Source organism: Apaloderma vittatum, unplaced genomic scaffold, assembly GCF_000703405.1.
Source record: "Apaloderma vittatum isolate BGI_N311 unplaced genomic scaffold, ASM70340v1 scaffold3425, whole genome shotgun sequence".
Lineage (NCBI taxonomy): Eukaryota > Metazoa > Chordata > Aves > Trogoniformes > Trogonidae > Apaloderma > Apaloderma vittatum.
This window is the reverse complement of record NW_009715298.1, coordinates 3,902-25,116: the sequence shown is the minus strand read 5'-3', so window position 1 is coordinate 25,116 and position 21,215 is coordinate 3,902. Positions and strand designations below refer to the sequence as shown.

General features: G+C 47.7%; 1 protein-coding gene across 1 annotated transcript in view; it reads right to left on the bottom strand.

Moving 5' to 3' along the window:
* The window catches only part of WNT9A (wingless-type MMTV integration site family, member 9A), a 17,456-nt gene extending 2,965 nt beyond the window's left edge, over positions 1 to 14,491 (bottom strand). Inside the window, exons 1-2 of the mRNA XM_009869062.1 lie at positions 14,194 to 14,491; positions 10,005 to 10,267 (exon numbers count right to left, since the gene is read on the bottom strand). Of these exons, the coding sequence (XP_009867364.1) occupies positions 10,005 to 10,267; positions 14,194 to 14,407 (477 nt within the window). The 5' untranslated portion in view covers positions 14,408 to 14,491. The remainder of the gene's footprint in view (positions 1 to 10,004; positions 10,268 to 14,193) is intronic.
* Between the last annotated feature and the right edge of the window lie 6,724 nt (positions 14,492 to 21,215).

The window sequence follows — 21,215 nt, the reverse complement described above, 5'->3', positions numbered from 1 at the left end:
AATTGGCTCAGCTGGTGGACACTCTCCTCTGCACAGGCTTGGTTGGATTTAGAGCTGGTTGAACAAAGCAAGGTCATGAAATTCAGGAAGGCAACCTGGACATGGGGCTGCTCTTCTCAGGAGTCACGTCTCCAGAGCTTAGTGGATAAAGCTGACATTGCAGGTGCAGGATATCTAAGGTATTCACATGGGGCCAGTAGATACGGCTCACCACGTGTTGGAAATTCAGATCCTGATGGCTTGGCAGCTTGGAGATGGCAGCAGAGCCTCAGTCAGGAATAAGCATGTAAGTTTAGGCACCTGAATCGTACCACCCAGCCAGGGCTGACCTTACCGAAGCCCATATTTGAGTTTAAATGCTTAAATTTTAAAAACATCTCTAAATTCCCATCTGACTCAACGGAGCCAAAGCAGGCAGGGCATCCTGCAGCAAAGCAGGCACCTGCACAGGCTTCGCTGAACAACTCTCCAGGCTCCACCAACTCTGCTGACCACATCTCCATCCACCAACAGGAGCCTTGAGACCCAGCTCACATGCAGGCACATCTGTGATCAGAATCCCACCCTCTGGGAGTAATTCAGGTGTCTAATATCAGCACCTAGCATTATTTGAGGTACTGCAAAACATTGCTCTTCATCATTAGCCGCCCCTCCAGGAGCATAAAGGTCTCTCACGAGGTACTAGGGAATATATGTAGGTAGATGCATCCCACTCTCCTTCTCTGAGCTTAAATACTGATGGGAAAAAAAAAGCCTCTAACAAATTCCAACCAGGTTGTTTTCCTGACCTAGTTCTAGCCTTTTGTTAAGCAGTGGCTAGGACAGCTTAGATGTCATGCACTGGTAGATCAAAGCACAAAAAGTTTCGGTTGTCCTCATTCTCATGAACGCATTAGTTCACAAAATCCACACGTGGGTTTTCACATGGCCACTGTGCAAGTGTAGCTCATCCCAACTGCCCCATAAACCTTCCTGAAGGACTGGGAAGGGCTCAAGAACGTTACGAGGTATCTACAGTGAAAATCCTAGGGGGAAAAAAAACATCTTCCCCAGTGCCTCTCCCCTGCTGCTGTCAGTCACGATGCAGCTCCTCAAGGCGATGTGTGATGGAGAACTGCTGCCTACAGGCTCCCTAACCACCCACGAGCCAAGATGAAACTTGGCAAAGCCCTTCTGTTCCCCATCTCATTCCCCAGCTTCCACAAAGACCGCTTCCCTTCCCTCCTGTTGCAGCCTCCTGTCAGAGACACTTAAATCCACCTCATTTCTCTAGGAAGCAGAGCAGGGCTTATCCAAGTCAGCAGGTTGCTTGGAGAAGTGCTGGAAAAACCTTTCCTGGCTGGACCCTGGGACAAATGGGTAAGTGTCTAGATCATGCTTTGAAATCTGGAGGCACTTCCAGCATAGAATAACTTGTATTTAACACAAGTTTATAATTTAACACAAGTTTATAACTTCAAGAGCTGTAGGTAGCTCCTGTTTTTAAGGCACATCACAATCCAGAGCCTGATCTGCCTCCGTCCTACATAGACTTGAACCTCTCCTGAACCCACATAGCATCACAACTTCTTTAATAATTGTTTTTCAACAAACAAATGGTCACATCCATGCGTCTATCTTGTCACAGGTGTGAAGCAGAATGTATTAGCTCAAACCCAAAGCACAGAACAGTTACTATAGTTGTAGTAACTCAGGAGTAATAACACAAGTAGGCATTTAAATCCTTATTCATAGAATCATAGAATGGCCTAGGCTGGAAGGGACCTTTGAGATCAACTAGTCCAACCTCCCTGTCATGGGCAGGGACACCTCTCAACTAGATCAGGCTACTCAAGGCTCCATCCAACTTGGCCTTGAACACCTCCAGGGAGGGGGCAGTCACAACGTCTCTGGGCAATTTATTCCAAAGTCTTGCCGCCCTCGTACTGAAGAATTTCTTCCTAAGGTCCAATCTAAATCTATTCTCCCTCAACTTAAACCCATTTCCCCTTGTCCTATCAGTGGACACTCTTGTAAAAAGTCCCTCCCCAGCCTTCCTGTAGGTTCCCTTCAGGTATTGGAAGGCAGCTATTAGGTCCCCCCGAAGTCTTCTCTTTTCCAGACTGAATAAGTTATAGAGAGCTTGTACCGTGAAAAGTTGAGCAAAGACAACTAGTGGGTCATGCGTCAAAATTACGTCCTCCCACTCTCCATGTGTTGCCAGGTCTAGCCAAGAGGTGGCATCCCTGCCCAAAACAGGGAGGTTGGACTAGATGATCTCTAAGGTCCCTTCCAGCCTATGGCATTCTATGATTCTGTGATTCCTCAGACAATCAACTGGTCTTACAAATAGAAGGGCGGTTTGGGAGGAAAATGAAGGTCTCTGAGCAAATTAGTTCGACTTGGGAATACAAACTCCCATCAGATCTTGTGAGAATACCGAATACTGACAAAGGCACGAGGAGGAAAACGCTTATGAAGGAGCAAGACTGACTGGTCTTTATCGGTGCTCGCTGCTAAGAGGAAATCAGATAGCACTGCAGAACCGCCCGCCCAAATGGCTTGACAGGAGTCATAGGGAAAAGAGCAGAGCATTGCTATGCGACGTGTAATCCTTCCTCACAACAATGGTTTGCTACGAAGCTCAGACTAAGTGCCCCCCCCGTAATGATCAGTCTCAGCCACGCTGCCACACACAATTTCTCAGTGTTTTAGCTGAAACGCTGAGGACAGATTCCCATTCATTCCCAGCTGGGTCACGGGGCTCTGCCCGGTGGTTTTTTTCAGACAACTCTTGTCTGGGCAGCAGCGGACGCGCAGCCGTGGGAATTCCTGGGTTATAGCTCGGCTGTCGTCATGGCTGGTCTGCGGCTCCGAGGCTTCCAACCATTTGCCATGGTTTGGGGGAGAGGAGGGAGCAGGTGAACCTCCTCAGAGCCAGCTCATCCAGGAGAAAGCCTGCCCTCGCCTCGTCTCACTTCAGGAAAAGGCTTTGGGATGCTTCTTTGCAAATCAAATCTCTTCCAGCCTCTCTACACGTATCCTCCTTCAATTTAAATAGGCTTAGTTATTCTCTCAGCTCAAATATTAATTTTTGGTTGGACAGTAGCCACAGTCCCTATTTCTTCACAGTGCCCAAACGACTAGAAGACCAGACTTATCCCTCAACACTGGCCATTGCCTTTGGTTGAACTATAAAAATTCTATCCATGGTTCTTTGCTTTTTCCTCCCCTTTTTTTTCTACTTTGTTAAAAAGAAAAAAAAAAAAGAAAAGCCTTTCTTTTGAGCCTCTTCTCAAACCAGTTTTTCAGAATGGCTTTCTCCTTGCACTACCATTCCTTCTTTAAGAATACAAACATTTTTCACTTGTATTTTAGTGAAATACACATCAAAAATACAAACACTCAAAAATAGAATAACATAGCCCTACTTTAATATTGACAATTTTTAAAGTATTTTTTCCCCCCCTGAGTATTCTTAGCGCGCTTCACATGCTAAGAACGCTCCACATAAACAACAAATTGCAATTACTTATGGGACACGGCAAGAAATTTTTTCCAGCGTGTTGATTTCCAGACCTTAGAAAGACTTTGGCTGAGCCAATCTCGGCCTCAAAGAAGGAGAGGAAAATCCAGAGAGCATGCTTATGCATTCCTACCTGTCATAACCTGGAGCAATTAATACCAGGGGTGGCCCTGCAAACTGATCCACACTTACAAAGTCTACATACTAGTCTCAGAGAGGCTGCTACACACTAGGTTTGATTTGCACCATGATAAAAGTTGGGGTACCAGAATTCTCGCTGCAAAATCACCCCTAAAGGGTGCATTATGTCTTTTTACCAACTGTATTATGTCTTTTTTACTAACTGCATTAGTAAGCTTATATGGATTTGTCTCATCAAAAAGAGCAATTATTACACTTTTTGAGGATGCAGAGAAAGAGAAGTATCAGAGTATAAGCTTGTTCATTAGACAAAGCCTGGAGTTTGACTGGAATCATGTTTGCTAGTAGGAACCGTAGGAGATGGGATGGGTAGTGCTTGTAAACACTGTCTCTGCAACAGGAGGCTGGAGCACAAGTCTCTGCTTCGCTACGCCTATGTGTGACCTTTAGTAAGTCACTTAATCTTTCTGGGTCTCAATTTCGCCTCCGTAAAATGGAGATACAAAAATGAAGAGGCTGGTATGCCCTGATAACATGTTATGTGATAGCTCACGAAGTTCCTCAGACAGATGATAGCTGGGCAAACATCTACCTGATACGGAGAGTCCGTCTCCAGCGCAGGAGGCACGCTCAGCCCTAGAGATAGATCCCTGCCATCATCGCCTAAAGGGAAAAACCATTCCTTGCATGGACTTCCAAAACAAGCAAGGAAAAAAAATCTATGCACCTCCCACTCTCCTCTCTAGAGCATCTCGTTTTGTTTCGGAGATGCACACGTAACATGTTTCAGGATGAGACAAGAGCGACAGGAACGAGGGTGACAAAACTTCAGAAACATGTGTGTAGTCTGCACAGCGTGGGCTGATATTTCACAAAAGCAACTCAGGAAGCGTCAGGAAGGGAACCACTTTCAAAGGGAGATATTGCCTAGAGAGACACCCTTTGGGGAAGAGGAATTTTCTTGTTCTCCATTTGTATCCACCCGTAAGTTTTGCACTAAACACTCCTGGCTCTCAAGGAGGCTGCGGTTATACCCCAGACTTCAGAGTCCTGAAGGCAAAGGTTTGCTTGTGTCCCTCTTTCTGGAAGAATAAAGGGAAAAAGGGAATAAGAACATGACTTTTTTTTTTCCTTGGGTAAAAGCAGCCCCCTTTAATAGTGCCCCTTGGATCTGTAAGACATGCTTGACCAGACATACCTCTGGAAGAGGTCAGCACTCCTGGGATTAAGAAACTTAGCAACGCTCCAGAGAGGGAGTTGGAAAGTCATGTTTAATGATACTTTGCTGAGAAACTGGGCAAATTTAATTAAAACATCACTTACTCAAGCCCAGTGGAACTAATTGAGTGCTCTAATATTCCGACTTTTCATTAATGGGTTACAAAAGAGGACTGCACTTGTGTGTACAAGGAGAGGAGGGGGAAAGGGGGGGAGGATATAGAGAAGAAGAGAGCTTTAGCATTACTGCCTGTGCTTCATTTAATATAACCAAGAAACTTCATTGCTGGCGACGGAGCTTTAACACAGTTGACTTCTCTCTCACCACCACTGCCCCCCATCCCCTTGACACACACACAGAGCTCCCCCCACCACACACCCTCTCCACCCAAGTCCCCTGTGAAAGAATAGCTGAATGAACGAGGGCAGATTTGGCAAAGGAAGGGAAATTGCTTTTTTAATAAGTGGTCTATTCAGAGCTCCTACTTTTCAATAAAGAGAAGGCTGGAGAAGTCCTGTTATAATTACCTCATCCTCACAACTAGACAAGCTCGCCCTTTCATGAGCGATTGAGGTCATATCATATAACTTCGTGAGCCATCGTGGGCACAACGCGCTCAGTGACTGCCTCCTCGGTGGCAGCCAAACTCCAGTCGGCCCATCACGGTTGTAAAAAACAGAAGTAAAATCATAATTAAATGGAAACGTCTACCAAGAGACACTAAAACTAGGAGGGACATAATGCCACCCTCGCAGAATTGTGCAGATTGTTTGCTCGTGCGACACCATGGAGAAACCGTCGTGTTGACCAGAAGGGTGTAGGGTTGGTGGCCAAATCTAAGCACAGGTGTTTTTTGTGTTTTTTTTCTGGGTCTCAAGGAATTATTCATGTGTTTTGCCATGGTTGGGAGTTATTACATGAGAAGAATCAGTAAGAGACCACCAAGCTTGTGCTGTATCTTTAATAGGTATTCCTTCCACATCCATATGTGCGCTGTAAGTACACCAACAGAGGCTGGCACCACGGTGAGTTCCCGTGGCAAAACAAAGTACTGGAAAAGAAAGTCTCTTTGTCCACTCTTAGCCCAGCCCAAAGCAGCCTGTAGTGCAGCAAAGGTTTCAGTTCATGCACGTATGGCTTCACTAGTAGACATAAAATCTGCGGCTTGCTTAGAGGAAAGACGCAGCGGGTGCTGAGCAGGAATTCAGGAGAGCTGGCTTCAATCTCCTGCTCCATCACTGGCTTGCTGCACAACCTTGGGAAAGGCATTCAGTTTGCATCTCAGCTCCTGCTTGAAATGGCCACAATCATCTATTTTGGAACTCGCACGGACCTTTAACACATTAGGGGCCATAAGAGCATCTTAGCTGTATAATGAGCGCTCCAGTTCCAAACAGCACCTATATTGCCTTCGATTCACATCAAATACATATGAGCTATTGTTCAAATAAGCAAACTACACAAGTTCAAAGTGATTTCAGACTGTCAGAGCCACTACTCAACGGTTGGAAAGTCTGTACAACAGCAATCAGCTGATGTGCAGCTTTGCTGGAGAAGCATGAAACAGAATCCTACAATACCAGGTTGGAAAAGACCTCGAGAACAAGCAGAAGAAACATGTTGAGTTTCACATTTAACCCACTGCCTTTATCAAGGAGATCATCAATAAATTCAGTAAGGGAACCTGGTACTGCCTGCTGAGCAACTCTCATCTTCCACCAACACTTGCAGTGGGATAAGGAGGCAAATTAAGCCTGATGCTAAGTCTACACCCAAGTGTAAGCCATGGCAGAGACAATCCATCAACCACAGCAAGAAGGCTTCAAACCACTTCAACATTTTGAAATCTGAAGCAAGTGCTGCACATTTTGACCTAGCAATTACAAAACCTGCCTGGGTCCTCGTCTCTGACTCAAACTTCTCTGATCATCATCTTAATGACACCATATCATACCAGTGGTTTAGGTCCACACATTCTGAACATACAGACGTATGTTCTTCTGATCTTGAACCACCATCCTCCCAAAAGTTTCCTTCTCAACGTGCAGTTCACTTGTTCTCTGCCTGGCTTCATGGTGGTGGTGTGAAGCCGGTGGGTTGCTTGGCTTGCCTTTCCACCAGACTATGGTACAATTATTCCAGGAATACAAACAGAGAAATCATTTCAACCGCTGCTGCAAATAGGCAAGGAAAGCTGTCAGACAGCAATACCAACTCGACAGACACGGCGTGGGTGGACAAAAATAGGAACTCCGGATCACTGACCTGCAGCAAAGGTCTTTGACTTGGATTGCCATGAGAGCTCTCAGTGTCTGGACAACCGTCACAACTGTTACTCAGCTGTTTAGCTGCAGATATTACACTAGTGCTTGGAAACCACTGCCAATGACCAGAGCCTGACTGTGCCAAGTGGATGCAAGAGTCCCTAACATCTCCCCTTCTCCTGGCGACTGATTCACAGTGGGACAAGGACAAAAAAGGGCAGGAAGAAAGGGGAGATCCACTCCCTTTGGCTCATCCTTGGAGTTGGTTCAGCTCAAAGTCCCATAGTGTAGAGCAAAGATGACAAATAAGGACAGCTAACCTAAATACAAGACTGGCTCACAGCTCTACGGACATCCTAACTGCAGCTACTGGGGTGGAGAGCACCAGAAATTAGGTCAGATCCCTTGGGGTTTTAGCTCCAGGAGATCTTCGTGGAGATACAAAGACATGCCAATGGGACCCGAAGCCACAGCCTCGCAGGCTTTAATGAGACTGTATTATACGCCTTTGGAACAAGAGGGAAATTCTCACAGCAATCTCCAGCATGAAATCACAGACTCCATGGACCACCTTCTCCATTTTCAGTCCCATCTGTTACCCAACCAACTCCAAAGAGTTGGGACAGGCCCTTGGGAACAACAGACTGCAAGGATTAAAACAAATTTCACCACCCTGCAAAGCCTGTTTCACACACCAAAGAGCTGCAACAGAAGTTCAGAGGCACTGAGCCTTTTAATCCAGAGGCAGAAAAGCTGTCAGCCAAAGCCAGACACCAGCTAAATCCAGGATATTTCTAATCCTGATCTCAGCGCTGTCTAGGAGCATCTGGTGGCGGGGAGAGGGGGAGACTTTGGCTGGCCAGCACTCTCTGGTGGCATTTTCGGATGCCCCAACTCAGCCACGAGGAATGACATTTTATGCATACGCACAGGAACAACTGAGCTGGGGTGACGATTCCTAGAATGCACAACTGGCTGGGCTGCATTTGCCTGGGAAACTGGAGACCCAGGTCCCCCCATCCCAGCCCCAACCTTCCATCCAATCACACGGACAATAACAAGGCTCGAGGGCTATTTATAGCCTTACAGTATGTCCCCCTTCGAGGTTGGCGCAGTGAAACGCTGATCCTAGGCACCTGTGCTGGCCAATCTGAGGGATTTTCATGTTCAGGCAATTCTAGGCTAGGTACAGCCAAGCAGATTGTGGGAGAAGGTGGAAAGAAAGCCCCTTTCTTTCCCCTCTCCTGCTGGGATGACCCAGCAATCACAGACACTTTGTCCTTTACATCAGTCCTTCATGGAAGTACACAGGCAGGAGGTTAAAACCTCAGGGAAAGAACATGAGGTAGAGAGCAAAAAGTCCTCCAGCAGAGAGGACAAGGATAGGAAAAAAAAAAGTATTAAAAAAAAAAACCCCACACAAGGACTATATGCCTAAGTACTGTCAGCTGCAAATACAACAACTCTAGGTGACATGGAAGGCTTTTGCCAGAAGACAAGGCTGAAGGGACTTTTAGGACTGAGGTCAGAATAATGTGTCCAACCTGGTTCCCTGCCAGGTGTTTGCCCAGCCAATTTTAAAGAAACCTGGCTATGGAGACACTCGACTGTCCACGCTTTACTGAAACTGCTGAAAAGCATCTCTCGGCTTGTGTTAGCGTAGCATAAAACCCTTTCTCCTTGTCCTACCTCATGTAAGCCTGAAGAACCTGTCTTTCCATCCCTTTGCAGTGTAAAATGCTGTTCCAGCTGGGATAGAGTTAATTTTCTTCCCAGGAGCTGGTAGAGGGCTGTGTTTTGGATTTAGTAAGAGAATAACGTCGATAACACACCGATGTTTTAGCTGTTGCTAAGTAATGCTTATCCCAAGTCAAGGACTTTGCAGTTTCTCCTGTTCTGCCAGCGAGGAGGAGCACAAGAAGCTGGGAGGGAACCATGGCCAGGACAGCTGAGCTGCACTAGCCAAAGGGATATTCCATACCATAGGACACTATGCTCGGGATCTAAACTAGGGAGAAGGCCAGTAGGGGCAGATTGCTGCTCGGGCATCGGTCAGCAGGTGGTGAGCGATTGCATTGTGCATCGCTCCTCTTTCTTTAGGTTTATTTCTCTCTACCTTCATTACAATGTGATGTTTTATTTCAATTATTAAAGCGTTGTAACCTCAAGCCACACATTTTACTTTTTTTTTCCTCTCCTCAATTCTCCTCCCTCTCCCACCACGTGTAAATGAGAGGCAACGTGGTGCTTAGTTGTCAGCTGGGGTTAAACCACACCAGACCCTCTGAGAGGGGATTTATTAATGTATAGAAATATCTGGGGGGTGGGTGTCACGAGGAAGAGGACAATCTCTTCTCAGTGGTGCCCAGCAATAGAACAAGGAATAATGGGTTTAAGCTAGAACAGAGGAAGTTCCACCTCAACATGAGGAGAAACTTCTTGGCTGTGCGGGTGCCGGAGCCCTGGCCCAGGCTGCCCAGAGAGGGTGTAGAGTCTCCTGCTCTGGAGACTTTCCAACCCGCCTGGACTCATTCCTGTGGGACCTCCCCTGGGTTATCCTGCTCTGGCAAGTGGGCTGGACTAGATGATCTCCAGAGCTCCCTTCCAACCCCAAACATATTCTATGATTCCCAGTGGAAAGCCAGCAATCTTTGTCCCCACCTCATCCTTCCTAGACCTCAATAGTCCCATTTCTTTTTCTCTGGTTTCCCTCCAACAGCTCTGTACAACTGAAAGCCCGGTGACAAAACCAGTCCCATAACCAAGACTTCACCCCTCCAGCAAAAGGATCACGCCACGCATTTTGCATCCAACACTCCTATTTCCACACCCAAGCGCAGCACCTTAATGGCTTGAACCCCTAACCCCAACGCACCTTCATGCCCACGAGGTTGTTGTGGAAGTCCACCCTGGCTCGCAAGTCCTTGTTGGGCTTTCTCCCCAGGAACTCCTTGACGAACTTGTTGCTGTATTTCAGGTTGTCCCCGCAGCCACCCCACTGCCAAGCCTCGCGGTTCTCCAGGTCGGGGGCCTCGTCGCAGGTGCAACGTTCCATCCGCCCCGCGCTGCACGCCTTGGCCATGGCGTGCGTCAGCCCCGCCGAGGAGATGGCATATAAGAAGGCTGTCTCCTTAAAACCTGCAGGAAAGAGAAGGAGGCGCCCTTAATTGCAGCTGAAGAAAGAATTAAAAAAAACTAAAATGGGAAATCAAGGCAAAACCCATTGTGAGAAGAGTCTGAGCAATGTCAAAGCATGCAGAGCTCTACGCGCATCACTGGTGGTGGAGAAGACACAGCAGAGGGCAAGGAATGATGGATAGAGGTGGCACAAGCCACGATTCAAGAGTGCAGATAAAATCTGGCCAGCTCCTGTCACTCTGCAGACAGTCTCTGCCTGAAAACAGAAAGAGGTGAGCAAGAGCTGGACAAGCCCTGGTGGCCACCATCACCATGGTACAGCAATGCTGCCAGCAAGGGGGCACCAAATAGCAGGAATCCAGTACAGACCTCCAGTCTGATGGTTGGGTTGAAATCATGACTGCTCCTTGTTCTTGCCCTCTCCCTCAGAAGAAAATCATTGGGTCCTACCTGAGTCCATCAGAGAAGGCACCTGAGGACTGGGAAGAACACGGTGACCAGTCTGTCACCCAGCACCTCACTCAAATACCTCAAAAAGCAGTTTGCACCTCAAAATTATCACACATAACTTTTTTTTTTCTCTGCACCTCCATGCTCACCTGCAAAGATGCGACAGCATCTGCTCCCCCAGTAAGTAAACTGAGGCCCAGCGAGATCCAGGATTTCAATCCAAACGATAAAAGCCAGAAAGAAAAAGAAAACATGCCAGTATTTATAGCTCCTCGCTCTGCGGCTGTGGAAGCCGTAAACGACTACATATTTGAAATGCAATTCCAGAACAGCTTTGGATCCAACTCAAGAAATCCCCCACTCAAAAATAACACAAGTGGATGGTGACAGTAGTGGATATATCTGTGAGCTGGTGTGTCAACCAAGGACATGCAGAGACACTGCCAGGTCATTTTTGGAACTGTTCCTTGGGAGATTCATGGTAGTCCAACCAAGCTCATGGGGTGCTACCTTGGCCCATCCCTAGAGCCTGGCTTCCCAGCACATTCCCAGATACACAATGCTGAACTTCAACAGAAGACTGGTGAAAATCCAGATTTGGGTCCTCCAGAAGGAGATGAGTCACACCAGATTGTGGTAAGGAATTGGGCAACCGTTCTACTGCTTATCTGGAAAACAAGAGCAAGAACCTTTCCCTCACTGGAAGGTTAAAATTGAAAAAGCTAAATTCCACACTCTGAGTTGCCAGGGTGGAGAAACCAAATTTGGGGGGTTTCAAGCTGTTTTTTAGCTCCCTGAAGTTAGACCATGTCCTCTGGCACACCAGAAGCATCTTCAGCATTGCAGACTCCCTCACTGGGAGTGGTGGGAGAATTCTTTACTTAATTCACACCAGAAAAAAAAAGCACAAACAAATTTACGGGTATGCAGATCACCAAACTCTGGGTAGAAAATGCCTTCTAAGCAGCTTTCACCTTTTGTAGGCTAGTTCAGCTTTTTTTTGAAGTTATACCCTAGGTTAGATTGACCACATGCCTGTCAGAGGGATGCGACTGCTAGAGACAGATGTTCCCAAGACTTCACGCTGCCAGATTGTAGAACTGGCCTCCCATTACAACTTGTGCTACAAAACGGAGAGGTATCGGTGTCCTAACAGAAAGTCCTCAATGAAACAGGACGTGCAAGCTCTTCCTGAGTCTGAGACACTGCAATCAGCAACAAACAGCCTGGATGTGCTTCGGTTCAGTAGATAGCTCAGATCTAACAACCTGCTTGAAGGCCTCCAGGTTTGAAGCGCTGAACTCGGGGCGGTTTTGAAATCCCAGCAGGAAGCCGGTGCCGTGCGAGCGCAACGCGCACCAGAAAGCCAGGAGGAACGACTCGTTTCCCCAGGTTCTCCTCCCCTCCATCAATCAGCTTCAGCTCTACTCCTCCCACTCTCCATCCCTAAAAGTTTCGCAAATTCCCGGTGCCCATCAGCACGAGGATCATCTCGCCCGCAGGCAGCTCAGGCGGCTTCCAAGCGAGTCCATGTGACATTTGGCTCCGGTCAGATTTAAAGCCATCTCCGCCACGCACTATTTGATTGCACCAAGATATTCTGTAACAAGATAATGAGCTTTAAATCAATGCAGGCATTCTAACCCCCGGTGCATCGACAGCTCGCCGGCCGCGGCTATCCCGTTTCAGCCATTTCCAAAATTGTTTGCGAGTGTCCAAAGAGGATAACGAGTCCCTTGAACAATCCCTCGTTATTTTAAGAAATGGGCTGCATCAGCCCAAGTGGCAAACCAGCAGCCGGGCTGTTCTATTGACCAAATGTAAAAGCAGAGGGAAGAACATAAATGCATAAATGAAATGTGAGTTTCTTGCTTTTTTTTTATATTTATTTTATTCCTCTCCTCAGATAGTTGCAATGGTCCTGGAGGAGAGGAAGTAAGCCCACACCGACGTATTTGAATAACTGTGCCTTGGTGGGTGATACATGTGCCCCTTTGCCCTGGGGTACCACTTGCTGCAAAGCTGAACCAGGAACCAGCAGCTCCCAGGGAGGAGGAGAAAGATTTACGGGGCAGAGCGTTACGCTGCAGGAAGAACCTCCGAAGGATTTACAGCATCAGCGGAGGGCAGAGACGTTGCAGGGACATAAAACACGGAAGAATGAGACAGCAGGCAGAGCCTTGCAACCCTCAGAGCTATCATTTATTACAGGGGGTCTTGACAAGGGGCAGCAGTGGGGGTGGCTCTCGGTGGTGTTTTAAGGCAGCTGAACTCCAGGCTGGTTGAAATCCCCCTTGCCCGGGGCAGAGGCATCTGAAGGAACAAGCTGTGGCCTCCAGGTGTCAGCATGAGAAAGTGCTTGGCTTTCCCAAGGCACCACCAAGCCAGGGACTCGTATGGCATGCGGGGATATTTTTAAATGTCTTGCAGCTCTGGGCTGGACCTCTTGGGTTTCATAAGGACTTTCCTTGTTTCCACTGCGGTCAGTGACAGTGCATTAGTTAAGGTCTGGCGCTTCTGAATTACTCCTTCTCACTAATTAACGAAGGAAGGCACTTTGCAAAGCTCTGCTCTTATCTTCGAGCACATGGGACACTGGGTTTCTAGGTCCAGCCCCATCACTGAGTGTGGGAACTTCTGGAAGTCACTAAAGACCTCAAGACCCATGCAAGCTATCTGTAAAATAGTCCTGCTGCCCCTGTTAACTGCTGACCAGAAATAAGAACTGGAATTTACTGGGATGGTGCAGGGAACTGGACTATGTGGGGTAGCAGAAAGGAAGGAGATAAAAATACCACCTGCTCCTCCACTACTTTCTCTTAGCTTCTGATAGTTTTCACCCAAGCTGCCAGGAAAAGGGGACAGGAATTCCCCACCACTCACATCCAGGAAGCATTTCCCTGGGTTGAGCAGTACAGAGATATGAATATTTGCACGTTGTGCCCTGTGACACAATAGATCTCTCCTTGGCCCTACTAAGAGCACAGCACACAGTCTGTTTTGCCTTATTTCCCCAAACAAGGCACTGCTTCAACTGCTCCCCAGATGTTGACATAATAAATAGGAAAAAGAATAAAATAATTTAAGAAAAGGGACAGCTTCAGGAACTTCAATACCTTCCCCTTTAGCTGCAGCCAGCAGAAGTGAGGAGCAACTGAAGGTTCTGGCTGTAGACGCACGCACAAACGTCTCTAAGGAGAGCAACCATGGCCAGCGAAGGGAAGCAGAGGGGTCGCTTCACTGGTACAGGCACATAAATCACCACAATATAACCACTACTGGGCACTTTTTTCCTGGATGAGCTGAGCCTAGCTTGGTGTTTACCTTCTAGAAGCTCTTTTTGGAGCTCTGGGAAAGTGGTGCCACACTGCTGGCGAAAGACACAACCCGCGTGAGGGCTCTCCAAAGCACCAGAGAAGCCGATGGGTGCAGGGGATGCCAGGACCCCCCAGACGAGGTGTCCACACCCCGCTCACCTCTTTTGAGCAAGCTGGCCCGGTAACGACCCTCGAGGGTGCAGTTCCAGCGCTCGAAGCGAAACTGGTACTGGCACTCCAAGGCGCTCATGCTGATCGCCTCCATCAAGGTCTCGGCGACGCCGGGGTCCCGCCGGCACATCCTGCGCTGCTTCTTCTCCAGCTTCAGGCGGTCACAGACTTTGTAGTGGGCTTTGATGGCAGCTTCCTCCATTTCCGAGGTCAGAGGGAGGATGGTCAGGGGTTCGTTGCCCGTCAGCCTGCAGGGGAACAGAAGGGCACAGGGGTGAAGAGAGAGAAGGACAGCCCGGGGTGGGAGTAGGGGTCATGGTGGGATCATGGGCTGGGCACCCTCTGCTGATGTCTGGGCAAGGAGGGATTTTACGATGAAGCTCTACGCAAGGTGTATGTGATGGGAGCAAAACATGGGTAAGAAGGAATATTTGGATTTATGATCCTGTTTGGACAGAAGACCTTGGCAGTCTCCACCACGGGACTGTGTTGAAAACTGAAATAGGAAAGAAATGATTGAAGGTGTCCAACTGCACCAACCTGGGAAAGCAGCAAGAACACAAGAGTACTGCAGTCATTCTTCTGTCCATAAACAAATAAACCCCAACATTTTAGCACATCAAGCAGAGCCAGAATCACCTTGGGAAGGGATAGAGAATGATTTGTCCCACCAGATTCCAAGAGACACACTGAGAAAGTACATACAGCCACCCTGCCCTCAATAGAAGAGCTCCTGACACAAAATCTAGCAAGCCACAGCCTGAGAGCAAGGTACACTTTGCAGGCAACACTACCAAAAGCTTTTATAGGTAGAACAAGCTCAAAACCTAAAAAATGACCTGGAGAAATACGTGTCCCATTGCCTTCTCCGAGCACAAGGTCCTTGACTCGTACAATGTGCAACAAAAGAAGGCAGGGTACTGTTCCCGGTGTCAAGTGACGAGCTGCTGGAAAAGGACCAGGCTGGCATCAGCCCCAGGGAGCAGAGAGGCTGCAGGAACATCTGCTGGGCTCAGGAGAGGTTTTGTTGGCTGGGCTGCCCGCACCCCACTCGCCTTGGCTCTGCCCTTTTTGGGCCAGGTGCCAGTCCACGCAGTCAATGGGAATCACTATGCAGGGTTGCGAAGGACCCGAAGGACACATTTCTCCGGCCAAAAAAAAGCAGAATTCCTTAAAGCCAGAACTGAAAACACGCTGGAACGTTGCAATCCTGCACAGGGATGGGTTGCAGGCTCAGATATCTCCATCGCTGCAAGGCCACCAAGGGAAATGGGATGACGGATGCAGGAGGGGAGCGCATGCTTGAACCCTTTGCTGAGCACAGGTGAATCCTGGAAACCCTTTAAAAACCCCACCTGTCCAGTGATTTGTTATTTCTTTTTTTCCAATAAGGATTTCTCTCTAGTCAGTGATTTGCATCCTGCCAGGAGCACAGTCCCCAGGGGCAAGCAGCTAGGGTGCTTTAACTTCCAAACCTCCTTGCACAAAATCCTGACCTGAGCCCCAGCCAGCAACATCCAGCACAGATCCAATCATTGCCGATGATTTGACAAGGTGATTTAATATCTGATGTCTAAAGGAGGGGAAAAAAAAGTGACTGGGTTTGGGGTTTTAGGAGAACAAAGGGATGGGCAGGGAAATGTTCTCCTTCGGTTACCTTCAAAAGTATTAGAATTTCCAGAAAAAAACCCGAACAAATGCAATGGTCAAAATGGAGTCAGAGTGATTCGTGGGAAACATGGAAAACTAGTGTAACCCAGTCTAAATTTAAGAGGGAAAAAAAAAAATAAATTCTCAAAAAAAGTGGTAAAAACCCTCATACCAAGGGCCAAACAGCAAGATCCATGTGAAGCACTGACAATTGTCAATCCTTATGTTTTCGCTCTGTCTCAGCTGGGTCTCAACTTGAGTCTCAACTGCTCCCCAAGGACATGGGACATCATCAAGCCTTGGTGGCTCGTTAACTCTGAGCAGGATTGTTCATGAGAAAGGTGGCTTGGTCTGAACTTCACAGTAGTAAAGAACTGCAACAAGATCTCCAGGACATTCATTCCTGGCCTTCATCAATATTTTTGCTCTGAAGGTTCACTCCTGCAAGCTTTCACAGTTGGCACGAGAGATGTTCTCAGCTGGCAAAGACAGAGAGAGAGGTATAAAAGTATTTTCTACAGCTCCCTCTCCCCAGTTTACCTTTCCAACTGAACAGGTACTGTTCAGCTAAATGTTCTAGAAAACATAAGCTCCAAGTATCATGTAGCAGATGGCTATCTCAGTAAGGAGGGATGCAGGAACCAATCCTACGGGCAGGATTTCTGCAGAGCAATTGGTGATTTTTGAACGCCTTCCTCACCCTCCCCCCTAGATGCTTGGCTTTGAGATATTTTGAAGCTTGGTTTCCCATTGATCTACTTTGCAAAACTTGCTGATAGCACAGCTCAACTGCATGCATCTCCAACAAAAGTGACCAAAATAAAAAGAAAATCAAGAGCCAGGAGTAGAGAGATGGTAGAAAACAGGGTTTGCAATGCTGCACAATGCCAGAGGACAGGTCTCCAGCAGTCACTTAGAACTAGTGGATGGAAAGTCCTGGGAAAACTTGGAAAATGGAGGCATTAAATGCGTGAAAAAGGCTTAAATAGGAGTTCATCAGCTCTGGTGTCTCTGACAAGTGGGTAACAGTCACAGTGAGCTGAGAAAGCTGGGCCAGCACACAGACACCACCTCAGCCCTTCCCAAGAAAACAACCCAAAGACAGGACGTCAACATGGTGTCCTAGAGAGAAGACAGAAACACCACCTTTCTCCAACTCCTGTTTCCAGATCCAGCTCTGCCCTGTCCCCACCCATGAGCCCAAACTGGTGAAAACCAAGCCACAGAGCACATGTGCTGAACAGAGACCTGCTCAGCACTGCCTGGCTTACCATTCAGACTAATATCACTGGCTTTCAAAGAATCATAGAAACTAGAATGGTTTGTCTTGGAAGGGACCTTAAAGATCATCTCGTTCCAACCCCCTGGCCCTGGGCAGGGACACCTCCCACCAGCCCAGGTTGCTCCAAGCCCCGTCCAACCTGGCCTTGGACACTGCCAGGGATGGGGCATCCACAGCTTCTCTGGGCAACCTGTGCCAGGGTCTCACCACCCTCACAGGAAAGAATTTCTTCCTGATATTAACCTAAATCTACCGTCTTTCAGTTTGAAACTCATCCCTCATTCTACCTCTACCCTCCCCGATGAAGAGTCCCTCCCCAGCTTTCCTGTAGCTCTCATTAAGCACTGGAAGGCCACTATGAGGTCTCCCCAGAGCCTTCTCTTCTCCAAGCCAAACAACCCCAACTCTCTCAGCTTGTTCTCATAGGGAAGACGCTCCAACACCCTGAACCCTCTTCATGACATTCTCTTGACTCGCTCCAACAGGTCCATGTCCTTGTGTTGGGGTCCTCAGAGCTAGAATCAGAACAGCAGGTGGGGTCTCACAAGAGCAGAGCGGGAGAATAGTCTCCCTTGACCTGCTGGCCACACTCTTTGTGATGAAACCCAAGATGCCATTGGCTTTTTGGGCTGCCAGCACACATTGCCGGCTCACGTTCACCTTTTCATCCACTAACACCCCCCAAGTCCTTCTCCACACTGCGGCTTTCAATCCACTAATCACCCAGCCTGCATTTGTGCCCGTTCCGCTGGGGGGTCCCACGCAGCAGTCTCAGCTCCGCGCACACGTTCCAGCAGCCCAGGAGGAGGAGGGGTGAGGTGGCACTTTGCAGAGCATCGATAGTAAACAAGCACAGGCAGAGCCAGGGAGAGCCCGTGCCCCCACCTGAAACGCTGCCTTGGAGCTGCCGCTGCATGGAACCTTTATAATCCTATAAAGCCCTTTTATGCAACCTAGGCTGAGCGAGGTCCCGTAAGGCAACGGTGTCAGAGTCGGATGCTTTCTCAGCTCTTCACAAAGACCCAGCTGTTCCTTTCAAGGAAATTTTTCAGGAAGGGGAGGAGGGGGGGATTTTGAGGGTGGTTTTTTTTTTTATTTTGGACACCCACGACCCACAACTGTTACAATTAAACTGCCAGCCAGCTCTCCATGCAATTGTATTATTTTGGATCAAGGGGGCTGAGTGCGAAATGAAGGTGTGTTTGTCCACCAAGAAGCTGGAGAGAGACCAAACAGCTCATTACACACATCCCAGGAAGCTTTAACTCTCTGGAAATTAACACTGGCTTCTAGGAGAGCAACACGAATCTAAGAAGTCAAGAGATTTTCTGCTTTCACCTAATCTTCTGTGCACCTTGCCTGACTTCTGCTCTCAGTAGCTCACTTGCAGCATCCAGAGCTCAAGAAGGACCTGGTTGCTCAGAACCATACCCACCTCGCCAAGAATCTTTGCAACGTCATTTGCACTAGTCTCCTTCCAGCTCAAACTGCCACTAGTCTGAAGCCAAGAAACCAGAAAGAGTTTTTTTATCACCAGACCCATCTGGTTGACACGTACACTACCAGTGGCACTCGGTTGCCTTGGTTGTGAACTTCATGTCAAACATTGCTAATTGCTTTGCTCTCCTGCCGTTCGGACTCCGGCCACCCAAGGCTTGGGAGAGATCCCAAAAGCAGCCCCTGCCACTGCACAAACAGCTGCGGAGCCAAGTTGTAGCTGCAGCACCACAGAATTACCACACTTGCAGAGAGGCGGTTCAAGATGGGTCTTGCGTTCAAGCTCCTCTCAGAAGTCAAAGAGTTTTTATTGCCTCATCAGCTTACTCTTTCATCAGCGAGCCCGTTTTTTCCCTTATTTAACTGAGGATTTTCCCGACGGGAATTTGAGGGGGACGAGACCTGCGAGCTCACTCTCGCTCGAGAGTTTCCTTTGCAAGTGCCGCCAGAGACGTGAGCCAAGGTGAGCTGTTTCCCTGCAAGGAAACGCCTCTGCTACACCCGCCTGGAACGACAAGCTCGCTGAAATATTGCATTCCTATCCTGGCACTTCCTTCTTTGTAAGGAGATTTATCTGTGGTACATCTGTACAACAACCGGAGTTGATTTTCACTTCTTACATGAATGTTTCCTGCAGCATTGCCACTCCTCTAACCCTTTTTCTTCTCTTTCCACCATTTTTATTTTTCCTTTCTTTTAACAATTAGATAAAGTTTTGGAGAAGTTGAAAACTTGAACGGTAACCTTCACTGCAACAGCTAAATTAATGGCTCCACAACTCAAGGAGTCAGACTGAGTTATGCTGAACTCCAGACCTATATTACTATTTTTTGCATAAAAAACCCTTTAGTTGCCCTCTCTCACACACACTCCCACACCATGAAGAAGCTTTCCTAAACTGATTTACTTGCGTCCTCCCTTCTCACAAAAGCTAATTGCTATTTGAAGTATAAGCCAGAAGTCCAAGAAAACCGTGAATTCCACAGTGAGTCACAAAGACTTGATACTTGCAGCAAGAGTTGGCCACTGAAGGATCAACCACCTCATTCTGCACTGTGTTGTTTGACATTTTTAAGTGTTCATGGGTACAAGTGCCACCATTATACTCACACTAACTCAACACCCTTTAGAGGAAACCTCAGTTCTACAATTCCCAGAGCTGTCAGAAGCATTGGTGGACCCCCAGATCATTTGAGATCAGAGAAGGCTTTCTCCTCTTTGCTGCTAAATAATTAATTCTTTATTTTCTTTCTACTTCTCAAGGTCAGAGCTAAATATTTTTGCATTGCCTATCCCAAAATTCAAGTGTTCTTGTCTACTGCTGCCTTGCTTAAACTACAAAGTTTAAAGCCACACATGCTAGTTTCAAAATCCTCCACCATTCTGAGCTCCAAAGCCAAAAGGCTTCCTACTTTAGCTAATATATGCATGAAAAAAAGAAATCCATATCCCTTTAAGTTCTTTAAGAAAAGAAAAAAAACACCCCAACAATGCAGGTTATTCCCCAAACCTCAGAAAACATTTATTGGCTTCCGGAAGAGCCTACATCTAAGCAAGTGTTAAGTCCCTACATGAAGATTGCTCTGTTATTCACTTCTAGCCCAATCCCTCCTCAGTATATTTTTTCCACTGATCTCCTCTGGCATTGTAGGGATCCAAAAAGATGACAAGAGGAAAAGCATTTCTCCCAGTCCAAGAAAATATAGATCATCCCCAGCTTTACATAGAATCATAGAATGGCCTAGGTGGGAAGGGACCTTAGAGATCATTTAATCCAACCTCTCTGTCATGGGCAGGGACGTCACCTCTCGACTAGACCAGGCAACACATGGGGACTGAGCTTTACTAAAACTCTGCCTATCCTGGCCCTTTGCAAGGTTTCCTCTCCTTACCGCCCACAGACCACTGCCCTTTAGGTACACGTTAGTTCTTTTCTTTCCAGGTCATTCCCAGACAGCTCCGTGCTTCATGCTCACTTCTCCTTTTTGCTCTCCACAAACAATGGCATCTTGCTGTTGGAGACGGTTAAACAAAGCAAAAACCAACCTTTGGAAACTCAAGTAACGAATGCAACCGTTCTCATCACAATTACGCCCCAATAGCTATTTTGGTCCTTACCTTCCTCTCAACAGCAGAGTGTACAACCCCAGAGCTTTCCTTTACGGGGCAACCCCTCAAACATGGGCTTCCTCCTTAGCCAGCAGTGCCCAAATCTCAGCTGCAGCTTCTACTTGCCAAGAAACAATTAACAGTCCCCACCAAAGAGACTACTACCACATTACACGCTCCCACCAAAGCGTCGTAGGAGCAATAAGGCCTTGCACCCTCGCTGCACATAGGTGGAAAGCAGCCATATCCTACGCTCACACTCTGATGAAGGGCACGCGTTTCCAAGGGTAATGCCTTCACGTCCTCAGTTCTGCTTCCGAGTGGTGGGTGTAAACTCGTAGGCTTCAGCCATTCAAATTTTCTTCAATCACTCCTCTGTGTGGATAGATTCACAGATTTCCTCTGGGGTCTCTTCTCCTCTGAGCATCTTTGGCAAGAGGATGGAGGAGTGAGCATGTAAGGATCCTGCTAC